Source organism: Phascolarctos cinereus, unplaced genomic scaffold (genome assembly GCF_003287225.1).
Source record: "Phascolarctos cinereus isolate Bilbo 61053 unplaced genomic scaffold, phaCin_HiC Scaffold_7;HRSCAF=346, whole genome shotgun sequence".
In the NCBI taxonomy this organism is placed as follows: domain Eukaryota; kingdom Metazoa; phylum Chordata; class Mammalia; order Diprotodontia; family Phascolarctidae; genus Phascolarctos; species Phascolarctos cinereus.
Genome location: NW_027556180.1, coordinates 166603251 through 166615655, shown reverse-complemented (window position 1 = coordinate 166615655; position 12405 = coordinate 166603251). Strand labels below are relative to the sequence as shown.

Sequence of the window (12405 nt, the reverse complement as noted above, 5' to 3'; positions counted from 1 at the left end):
TGCTAATGCACCGGGAGATTCCTTTACGGTGGATTGCCAAGACTCCTGGTGGTTTTCTGAGCTGGTTTCCACCGGTTCCCCCCACCTTCACTGAGGCAGTCGGAGGTCCAGGTGTTGGTGTTTGCCTGCTCTACCACCTGGGCTTCAGGATCTCTTCACAATTGGGGGCTTCAGGGCTCCTACAGCTCACCTGGTATTGGGTTGGAATCAGCAAGGTTGGGGCTTTAGGAAGCCGTTAGGTTGTTTTCTTCACCTCCTTTCAGATGAATGCCGCAGGGTACTTATCTGCCTGGGGCCCCTTGTTTTTGCTGAGGCACTGGGACACCTGTTTGCTGGGCTACTGCACTGCTGCTCCTTGTCTTTCTTCTAGTTCAGGTGTTCCAGGGCTTTTTTTTTTTCTGGGGTGATATTTTCTGGGTTTTCAGAGGTTGATAGGGGGAGAGTGAGAGCGACTACCTTTTCACTCCGCCATCTTGGCTCCCGGAATACTGCTTGCTTCTAAAACTTGTTCCTTGCTTTGATCCAAAATCTAGGATTTTCTACTGCTTCTCACCTCAGAATGCCACCCCTAAGCACAGGTCCCTTCTTCAGTCCACCCTGAATCTGACTAGGACTGGGTTGTGAGCAGTAGAGCTGCCAGGTGGCATCTGTCCCTGCAGCTTACTACACAAGTTTAGGCCACTCTGTTAGTGGATCTAAGTTCTCGTTCTCCTGGTGCATAGTCTTTCCTTACACAGAAATGCTTCACGTGACACATTCCTGACAAGACTCTGTCCCTGGTGTCCCACAGACCTCTTGTCTTCTTGTTAATCTGGGCTTGAAAAATGATTCACTAATTTTTTTCTTGGATTTCTTGATCTGGATTCAATCTGCTGCATTTTCTAGATCTTTTTAGAGGAGTTATGGGGGCAGAGCTCAATGTACTTCTTCCACCTTGACTCTGCTTCCCAGGGACTCATTATTGACTACATTGTCAAAGAACTCTACAGGTTGGTTGTGGCCATGAATTGCTAGGTTGGGGGTGATGAAAATGGCAATGGGGTTGGTGTTGAGCCAGGAGAAGCTATGGAGTCCAGTTGGTGGTGTTTATGGGCCAGTAATTTTTTTTAATCTACATTTTGTTATTTAAAGTTGTGGTCTTTTATATAGTTCTTGCAATTACACATATACACATCATTTTGGTTCTACTTTTTTTCTGATATGAATCACTTGATTCATGTCTTCATATATTTCTCTGAATTCTTCAAATTCATCATTACTTGTGGCCCAATAATACTCTATTGCATTCCTATAATTTAAGCTGTTCCCCCAATCATAATGGGTTGTGTGGTTTTATTATAACTTTTTGCTTTTATGAGTAGTATTGCTTCAAATATTTTCATTTGGATAAGTAGCTTCTTCTTGTCAGCATCCTTGGAATATGAACCTAATGGTCCACTGGGCCAAAAATACGAACAATTTTGTATCTCTTCAATAATTCCCAATTGTTTCCCAAAAAGGGTGGACCTGTCCTACGTGGAGTACATAAATGTACCTAATTCAGTTTTCCCAATCTGTTTGATGAGTATGAGGTGAGTTTCAGTATCCATTGCTTTATTTGGGGGGGGGTGAGGCAATTGGGGTTAAGTGACTTGCCCAGGGTCACACAGCTAGTAAGTGTGAGTGTCAGATTTGACCTCAGGTCCTCCTTGACTCCATGGCCAGAGTTCTGTCCACTTCGCCACCTAGCTGCCCCCTCAGTGTCCATTTCTCTTAGTGAGTTTTACCCCATTTAAGTAGTTGTTGATAGTTGGATTTCTTTTAAGACCTCTTTGTTAATATTTTAACAATTTACCCGTTGGAGAATGGCTCTCAATCTGTATTTGTGTCAACATACTATAGATCTTAAATGGACCACTTTTTCGGAGAAATTCTGTGCAAAGACCCCCCATTTGTATCTTCTTAGTTTACTTATTTTTTTTATATCTCTATGCTGTTGCAGTCATATCCTATCCAGAGTTGAGAGGTATGAACTCCCATTCTACTCTTAACTTATTAACTTATTTATCCATTTCAGTTTAATATGGTATGTGTTGGAGAATGCTTTTCTATGCCAAATTTTCCAACAAACTGCTATTAAATTTTTCCAGTAGTTTTTGTTGAATAAGATTCTTTTCTTGTTAGTGTTTTCTGATTTATGGAATGCTAGACATTTAAGTCTACTGATTATACCTTTACCTTTTTTTAATCTAGTTACCAAATAGTTTTGATAACCACTGCTTTATAATTTGGGATCTAATAAAACCAAAGCCCCTGTATGCCAGTTTTTCCCCATTTTGTTCCCCTTAGTGTTTTTATTGCTCTTTCAAATCCTCCATCTTACTTTTATTATTATTCTTGGGGTTCTCAGTCAGCATCCTAAGGATTCTATCAATTTCTATTTTATCCTGTCTATAAGACTTTTAGGTAATGGGGGTAGGTATTCATACTTTTTTAAAAATACTTTAGAGGTATATCAATAACTTTCATCTTATCTTGCTTACCCTCTGATGCTTTCGTTTGTAGAGATTTTTTTCCAGTTGTAGAATATATAAAAGGTTTGTCCTTTTTTTTGCCCTACTGTCACTATTTATTTTGGTTGAGCTACTGTGCTTGAGTCCACTGCTTTTTCATATGTTCCCTTGTCTTTTCTTGATTGTCAGTTGCCATGATAGTCTTCTTGAGTTCTGGAGCCATCTTATTTCCGGTTTTATAGTTGCTGAGATCTACCTTAATATCTCCCTTATGATTCAAAACTACTGGGGAGATTTTGGGTCACATTTGTTCCCACCACAGGTATAATTGTTGCAATCTTATTCTCTCTTTCTAGAGCTTTTTTTCCCGATTTTTAAAAAAAAAATTATATTATTGTCTGGTTTTTTGTTTATTCATTTCTTTGGTCTTTTTTCAAAGGCTTATACATAGAGAGCTGGAAGACACCTCAGGTCATCTAATCTAACCTCATTTTACAGATAAGAAAACTGAGGCCCAAGGAGGCTGCCTGTGAGGTTTTTCCTGGCAAGATTTCTTTCCCCTCTTTTAAGGGAGAGGATGTGTGGGGCATTATTCTCTTATTTGGTGCATTTGCTACTATATTGAGGGGTGATATAGGCCAACTGGGCTTAGTTATGTCCACTCACACCATCTTGCCCAGTAAAAATGCTAAGAAGTTTTATCTGAGTTTGGAGAAGGGAGCAGTACTGTCTAATGAGAAGGGATCAATAAAGGTTTCAAAGAGCGGTGGTAATTGCTAGGTTTGAAGGATGGATAGGATTTTCACTGGTAGGAAGAATGGTATGCGCTGAGGAAGGTGAGTAAAGGTCAGGCATGTTAGGGGAACTGGGATGGTTTGGAAGAGGGCGGGTCTATATTGGAACCATGGATGGATGGAAGTTGGGCTAAAAAGGGGGATTCTGAGGCCAGATTTTGAAGGGCCTAAAAACTAGGCTAAGCAGCTTTTTCTTTGATTCAGTAGCCAAAGTGTTGTGGAAGTTTTCTCACCATATGGGTGTGAAGCATAAAAGGTAGGTGATACAGCAAAAAAATAAAATTGTCTTAAGCTTGAAGACCTGAGTTTGAATCCTTGCTCTACCATTAATGATTTGAGGTCAACTTGGGAGGTTTCTGGTGGAATACCTTTGGGTTTTGTTGTTTAATACTTCAAAGTAATTTGGATAAAGATATAGCTGGCCAGTTCATCAAATTTACAAATGAGACAAATCTGGAGCTAGCTGAATTACTAAGAGGTAGGCGATAAAAAGATTCTGATAGGCTGGAAATGCTTACAGTTGTGAAATTTAAAAAAAAAAATTTAATCCAAGTATAAGATTGGGAACTTCTTTTTAAAAGATCTGGTGGTTTTAATGGTCTGCAAGCTCAATATGAATTACCTGAGAGCAGGTGGCCAAGAAGTATGATTTTAGGCTATACTGAGAGACAGAATCCACCTCTCCTGTTAGACATCCTGCAATAGTCTGCCCTGATTAGACCACAAATGAAGGATAGTATTTAGTTTGGGCATCACTTTTTGGGAAGGCAAGAAATATTGCTGCTTTTGTCCTTTTTTCTTTTAAATGGGAAGGTATGGAAGTACATTAACATTCAAACAAGGTACCAAACACCATTTTCAGAAAAAGCAGGCCACTAGAAAAAAGTCACGGTAGTGAATACCTGGTAGCATTTAAGAACAGAAGATGCTTTAGGAAATGTGTCCATCCTTTGGATATTCAGGTATGATAAACTTTAAACTGTAATAATACCTATTACAACTAGTTTAACTGTTTCCTAAGAATTAAAGGTGCAGGTATGTTAGGGGTGGGGATTAAAATATCAGGGAAGTTGTGTAAGGATTTACAGATCAATCCCAAACCAGGCAGATGTGCCTCGTAGGCCGCCAGAAGGACACCACATTGATGAGTTCCATCCTTGACAGACGGTAAGTACTATGAGACGGCCCCAAAGCTGCACTAACCAAACAAGTACAAAGTCTCCAAAAAGCGGCAGAAACAACTTGATCAAACAGATGCAGAATTGAATTTCATGCTTCAAATAGTTTTAGCCTCCGACCACCCCAGAGGCAAAAGAACTACAAACTGCCTTTCCTATCACCCTAATTTACCTCCCCAGATGCTTAGCTATAGTTCAAAGTCACACCCACTAAAAGAGGCTTTGATGGCCCATAGACAAAATATCCCTGCTCTAATTTCTCACCATGCCTCTAAAATCACTCCTAACAAGCACATCATTCCAGGCTATTCTGAAATATTCCACCACTCACTCGTGTCAAACGAGTCTCAAACAATTTCAGAAGTTACTACTATCCAACTTGCCACATGCTAATGATCTTTTGAAAAACTTTCTTCAGATGGCAAGTGGTGCTCAAGCTCTGAGACTTAAATTCTCATTCACATAGTAAGATTTCAGCGATGAGAAATGTGCCCCAAAAACCTGATTTATTTTTGAAGCCCAAGGATTATCCAAGAACTGGAAAAGTTTAGTTTTTATACAGGTTAGAAATTGGCCAGCCTCCTAAGCCCAGCGTATAGAATGTGAACCCCACACTGTCCTGGTTCAGGTGCCAACCAAAAACAGTCAAAGCTGGTGGAAGAATGTTATTCTTATCTTCCAAGGGTGTGTTTCTGCAGGTTTCTCGGCACTTGTTAGCGCTAAATAACTGAAGAGTAAGAGGAACACTTTCAGTTTAATTTTATTAGAACATTTGCAGGTACATCTCCTTTCAGCCAATGCTTCCTGTATTCCAGACTCTCAAGAAATATCTATGTTAATCACCTTAATCCCTAGTCTTAAAAATAAGCAGCATGTGTGCTGCTACAGCACTTCTGCCCAAGGGATTCCCACAGCCAGAAATGTTTGGCTTCCTGTGCGTCTTGCTCCCCCTGCTTCAAGTTTCAAACAGCTTGCTGAAGGCCATCCCCACTTCAGCAACCATGTCAGTGGTGGTCATCGAGCGCCCGTATTTCTGAAAGGCTTGGTTGTTACATTGCCGTGTGAGAGAACACGCACCAAAGGCAGCCACGAGGAAAGGGTTCTGACTAGAGAGTGAAGAGGTCGTTAGTAAGAAGTTTTCACATACGGAAAGCTGCAAAGCAAGGGTCATTAGAAACCATTAGACATGAGGTTTACAAAAATGTTGGTGGTTAAGTCAGTCCTATCATTGACCGCCTCTTAATATTTTTGATTTAGAGCTTGTTTTAAATCCCACGTGATTGTAATTTTACAGTGTTCTTCCCGCCAATCCCAATCAGGGCTTAACAAATTTAAAAATATCTCTTGGGGTGCCTAAGGGCGTTACGGAAGGTGTTCCTGGGTCCCAAATTTAGTGCTGTGGGGCCTACAATCTTGATGTTTTATAGTTTAAAATGTATTATTAGCCTTGCTTCTGTCCCCCCCCCCCAAATGCAACTAAAATATCTGCCCATTTTAGGGTGAGGACAACTAGTTTTTCATAGAAATAAAAATTTCTAGTACTTATAAATGTGGGAACAAAACTGTTAACAAAGATGTTCAAGAATTCTAGTAAAAATTACCAACAAAGACTAAAACTAGTGACTGATAGAAAAATACAGTATAATACAATGGAAAAAGTACTAACTCAGGAGTCAGAGGAACTGGATTCAAATCCTGCCTCTGATAACCCAGCCCTTCTACCTGCTCAAGTAATCCCCTTCCAGCTCATCTCACCTATGTGTCACCCCTACTCTGTCACTCTTCAATCTCTCTCTCCGCTGGCTTCTTTCCCTACTTCCTATGAACTTGTCTGTTTGTCTCTTTCATCCTGAAAACACCTTCCTTTGATCCTTCCATCCCCACTAATTATCGTCCTCTATCCTGTCGTTTCAGACTAAATTCCTTGGAAAGGCAGCCTACAATAGGTGCCTCTACTTTCTCTCCTCTCATTTCTCTTCTTAACCCCTTACAATCTGACCTTCTTCCACCAAAACTGCTCTTTCCAAAGTCACTAATGATCTCTTAGTTGCCAAATCCAAGGGCTTTTTCTCAATCCTCATTCTCTCCCTCTCTCCTCCAACACTTCTGATTGCCTTCTTCTCTTTAATACTCTCTTCTCTGTAGGTTTTCACACTCTCCAGTTGCTCCTTCTTCCTATCTGACCACTCCTATGCCTCCTTTGCTGGATCCTTCTCCAGGTCAAACCCTTTAACCCAGGTGTCCTGGGTCCTCTTCTCCCACATGATCTAATAAGCATTTCTACTTTGATGATTCAGTACCCAGCCTGCCCTGGTATCTCTGCTGATCTTGCATCTCCAACTGCCTTTCGGACATCTCAAACTGGATGTCCAGTAGACATCTTAAACTCAGTATGTCTAAAACGGAACTCATCTTTTCCCCCTGAACCTTAGCCTCTCCCCCACCCTTCCCTATCACTGTGGAAGGCAACACCATCCTGGTCCCTCCGGCTCACAACCTAGGAGTCATTTAAGACTCCTCACCATCTATCAACCCCTTACTCCCTCCCCCCTTCCCTCACCATGTCTAAGCTGTTGCCAAGGCCTGTCAATTTCAGCTTTGCAACCATTCTTGAATATACCCCCTCCTCTCCTCTGACACTTGCCACACACCCTGGTGCAGTCCCTGGTCACCTCATGCCTGGACTACTGCAATGGCCTGCCAGTGGTGTCTCTCCCTGCTCCAATCCATATTCCATTCAGCCACTAAAGTGATTTTCCAAAAGTGTTGCCCCTGTTGCCCCACCTGCTCAACAAATACACAATCCTCTTTGGATCAAATATAAAACCTTTTAACATTCAGAGCCTTTCACAACCTAGTAGTCTCTCTTACTTTCCAATCTTCTCCTGCCTTACTTCCTGAAACATTCTTCATTCAGTGACACTGGCTTGGCTATTCCACAAATAAGACACTCCATCTCTTGGTTCTGTCCCCAAGCCTGGAATGATCTTCCTTCTCAACTCTACCTAATGATTACCTTGGCTTCCTTTAAGTTAAAATCCCACTCTTTACAGGACAGCTGTCCCAACTCTTCTTACTTCTAGTGCCTTTCCTTTATTACTTCCCACTTATCGTGTATAGAGCTTGCATGTATATTATTTATTTACATATTGTCTCCCACATTTGATTGTGAGCTCCCTGAGGCCAGGAACTATCTTTGCATATTTTTAGATCTCCACTGCTTAGCACAGTGCCTGGTAGTGGTTGGTACTTAACAAATGTTTATTGATTGCTTGATTGATACTTATTATGTAGTGCCTTTGGGCAAGTCACTTAACTTCCCAAAGGCCTCCTTTTCCTTACCTGGAAAAATGAAGTGGTTTGACTGGATGACCTCTGGGGTCCCTTCCAACTCTAAAAAAGCTATGACCCTGCAAACTCTGGAAACATTTCAATACTCTTTCTGCTGAGACACTGAACTTCTGTGACAGGTCTTTGAGCACTGCTATGACTGAAAAAGTTATCACTCTGTAGACAAGACTGGTACTCTGCCTTTCCTAACTCATCTAGACTGGTCCTCAGACCCACACTTAGGTCCATCACCAGGCTCCTTTTTGAAATGTTTCATAGGAGGTTGGTAGGAGCTGATAGCTCATGGTTTAATGCCATAACCTTTGGGAACCAAGGTTCACCGCCATGCCATGCCCCCTTGAGGCATTAGGTGCTGCTCATTTCACTCCATTATCAGTTTCATACCTGTTTTCTCAGGTCTTTCAGAAACTATCCCCTTCATCATTTCTTAAAACACAATAGCATCATACCCATTACAATTATATGCCATAATTTGTTCAACCATTCCCCAATTGATGGGCACATCCTCCCCCTTTTAGTTTCTAATTCTTTGTTTGCCATCACAAATTATGCTAGAAGTTAATAACAATTCATACTTGAATTCAGTGGGGTTCTATCAATTTTAGAGGAAGAACCTGAGAATCATTTCTGCACTCTAGATCAGTGGTGATGGACTCCTGTAAACAATTCCCAATTATATTTTAATCTGGTTCCTCCCTACTGCAGCAAACCTCGAGTTTGACGTCTCTGTTCTATTTAATACAATCAATGTCACACCTCAATGCACATCGTTCTATATAGTAGTCATACTACAAAATTAATTCTGCTGGTGGGGTAGTTTCTTCTTACTGTGAGGTGGTTTGGAAGGAAATGACCATAATAGCTGTCATTTATAGAGGGTGTTCAGGTTTGTAAAGTATTTTACATATATAGTCTATAGTAACCCTAGCTACTGTACAAATCTAAACTACAAGCAGGGTCTGTGTTGGGCACTGGGAAATTTGGCTTTGTGTCTAAACTTCTGTGGCAAGAACATCTAATCATAACCCTTGAATACCTCTGAGAGAAATTTTAAAATAGTGTTTTCATGCGCTCTCTCAAATAGCTTGCTTCTTTAAGGGTAAACGTTATGTAGTCATGTTTTTTTTTTAAATCTACAAAATACAACCAGTTTAGATAATGCTCAATGACATTAATTTTCTATTTAGAAGGCTTAAGTTATCCTTAATTAAATCTGGTTTTTTAAAAAGAGAACCAAAAATGCACCAAGATACCAACTGCTTGTGAAATTAGGGAAAGAGAGAGGAAGAATGGTGGGGCTAGTTAGGAAGGAAAAATATCAAGGAAATAATAATTAGTCTGGGGAAATTATGTTTCCCATTGTAGTAAAATAAAGCAAAAAGAGAATCATACCCATTTGTTTTTTCGGGCCCAGCAAGAAATGCCCAGTGTGCTAAGACTCCAAGTGAGCCAGACAGAAGGTCTCCTTGTCCACCACACCTTCTACTGCTCCCTTCGTGACTACACACAAGCACTAAACAAACAGAGATATGAAACAGACGTGAATTGTGGGTTTTCTTTTACATTTTACAAATTTGAACCCCTGAAGTGAGGAGAAAGGAGGGAAGTAAGTTACATGCTAAAAAGTCTTTATTCCTCCAAAAAGTGATATTTTTTTAAAAAAAGAACATTTATTAATTAAACTTTACATAAATCTTTTTCATGGTAATAAACATTTAGAGAGGGGAAAGTATTTCGATTTGAGTTACTATGAGATCCTCATTTTATGTTACAGTACCTAGGCTCTAGAACAGGTTTAAAATGGGGGTGGTGGTGAAGGGAAAATCTTCTCTTTGCAAGTGTTAGGAAAATAAATGTGCTTTGTGTATGTACTAAATTTAAGGGATACTTCTGAAGATAAGAAGAATTCACTTTGAAATACTTTAGAAATCCTTGGAGTTATTAATTTTGATGTCATAGGCTTCATCAAATTATACCTTGACTCGCTTCTTAAAGAGGTCTGTTCATTGAATGGGTGTTGCCTCACTCAAAGTGAGAACTTGAAAAGACTTTAGCTTAAAAAGACCAAAATCTCCCACTGCATCCTGGGCCATCTCCAGTCATCCTGGTCTGTATCTGGCCACTGGACCCAGATTGTTCTGGAGGAGAAAGTGAGGCTGGTGACCTTGCACAGCCTTCCCTCACTTAAATCAAAGTCACTTGCAAAGTCATATTGTCATCTCCCTGATGTCATGGTCTTCTTTGAAAACAAAGGACAAGCCACAACAGACTGACATTACAAAGTTAAGATAGCTCTTGTCTATTAAGAAGACACCATGTCTTGTGAAGTGTTTTTTACTTTCACTTTTTAAAACATGTTTTAAGTCTAATATTTCTTTCATGTTTCTAAATAAAAGAATTAAAAATTTTATTTTGTGTATTCTTACTTCATATTTCATAGGCATACACATCTCATTTAGATTTATCAACTGTCAGAAAAAAGTTGGAAAAAAAAGAAGTCTTTGATTCAGTAACTTTAAATATTTATACAATCTTATTTATACTTACGCACATACTTTTTTTTTTTTAGTGGAATGTAACAATCTGATGTCCTGAAATAATACCCCTAGTATAGCTGGCTCTTATTTGAAGACAACATACGTATATGTCGTGTCTGTGTGTGCATATATGTACATATATACACACATACATACATACATAAAATCATAACTTCCCATGAGCCTCCACTACAATTTTAGATACTGGGCCCTAATATATAGTAAAAAGCACACTTAAGAATCCTAATGCTGACTACAGAAATTCTTGCCCTGTGAAATTTGAGTCTGTGTCCCTTTAACTTGCCCAAAGAAGCCCTGAAGAAAAAGTAGGCCAAAAGGAAGATGTCTTAGTGTGACTGAAAAACCACCAGATGAGAAATCAGTTAGTATGAGTTCTGCTTCTGGAAAGGCTGCTTTGTATAACCTTATCCAGGCTTCAAATTTCTCAATCGGAAAATGAAGTTGGGCTGGATAACCTACAAGGTCATTTCTATAAATCACCATTATTCTAAATAGATAAGCAATCTACACGGTATTTCTGTGCACTCAAATATGCATATACTAAAGCATTTCCTAAGTAATTCCAGTGGGAGTTTTCATGGATTCTTTAAGATTTGAATGTTGAAACAATTATTCTAGCTATATCTCTTGACTTAACTCACCATCTGACTAGGGAAATTTTTTTGTCAATTCACAAAAATTATTTTCTCTCCCAATGGGAAAAAAACCAAAACAAAACAAAAACCTGTTAATAAGAATCAAGCAAAACAATTTCCCATATTGGCCATGTCCAAAAGATATGTCTCAAGTTGTATTCTAAGTCCATCACCTCTCAGTCAAAATGTGAGTAGCATGGTTCATCAAGGGTTCTCCAGCATGATGAATAATCACAATGATCAGCATTCTTAAATACTTCCAAATTATTTGTCTTTGTAATATTGTTATTATTGTATAAATTATTCTGGTGCTGCTCACTTCACTCTGTATCAATTCATACCTGTTTTCTCAGGTCTCTCTGAAACCATCCCCTTCATCATTTCTTAAAACACAATAGTATCCCACTGCAATTATATGCCATAATTTGTTCAACCATTCCCCAACTGATGGGCACATCCTTCTCCCCTTAGTTTCTAATTCTTTGCCATCACAAAAAAGCATCTTCCATATATTTTTGTACATGAATCTTTTTCCTCTTTTTTTGATCTCTTTGGGGTATATGGTATGGCTGGGTCAAAAGACGGGCAGTTTTGTCACCTGAGGGGCTAGTTTCAAGTTGCTTTCTAGAATGATGATGTTGTTGAGTCTAGTTGTTTCGGACTCTCTGTGACCCCATTTGGGGTTTTCTTGGCAAAGATGGCTGCAGTGCTTTGCCATTTCCTTTTCCAGCTGAGGAAACTGGGCCAAACAGTGTTAGGTGACTTGCCCAGCGTCATACAGCTAGTAAATATCTGAGGCTGGATTTGAACTCAGGTCAACTTTTCAGACTAGCTGGAGGAATACTATTCTTTTCCAAATAGAACAGAAAGGAGAGACCATGAAAATAGGATGGTGATGTATTGACATTAAAGTGGTTATTCTACCTGCCTCCTCTGTTTATCTTTTAATTGCTTCTTTAATCAACTTCTATTTTCCTAATTGAAACAAGGGGTCTTTGAAGTGATTTTTCTTTGAGACAACAATGTACTCCTACTGCTTCTCTGGCTGGGGAATAGACTCCAGAACTTGATTAAGGAAAACTTGTAAATTGTCAAGTGCTGGGGGAAGTACATGAACTGATTCATGCCGGTGGGATATTCTACCCTGAACACTTAAGTCCTGGTTCTGCAGCTGGTAAAACAGCTAACTGTTTTAGCAGCTGCAGAACCAGGACTTAAGTTTGACGTTTGAAGGGTTGGGGCAAGTTTTCTACACTGACAAAAAAAACTTGCCACTTTGCCAAGGGCATTCTCACAGCTGCTCTCATTTGATCCCTGAAAAACAAAGCCATCTTTAAAGTGTGGAAGCAGACTGCTGGTGATTAGTGTTGTCCCAGGCATGCTGCTTAGCTCCAACC

At 39.7% G+C, this 12405-nt stretch overlaps 1 protein-coding gene across 5 annotated transcripts in view; it reads right to left on the bottom strand.

Moving 5' to 3' along the window:
- Positions 1-5206: 5206 nt before the first annotated feature.
- Positions 5207-12405, bottom strand: part of NAXD (NAD(P)HX dehydratase) — a 69991-nt gene continuing 62792 nt past the window's right edge. For 4 of the 5 annotated variants that reach the window (XM_020965148.2, XM_020965142.2, XM_020965144.2 and 1 more), the window contains 2 exons: positions 9208-9328; positions 5207-5570 (listed from right to left, as the gene is read on the bottom strand). In XM_020965148.2, the coding sequence (XP_020820807.1) occupies positions 5420-5570; positions 9208-9328 (272 nt within the window). In that variant the 3' untranslated portion in view covers positions 5207-5419. Of the gene's footprint in view, positions 5618-9207; positions 9329-12405 lie in introns of all 5 variants that reach the window. The other variant, XM_020965143.2, reaches the window with a different exon arrangement.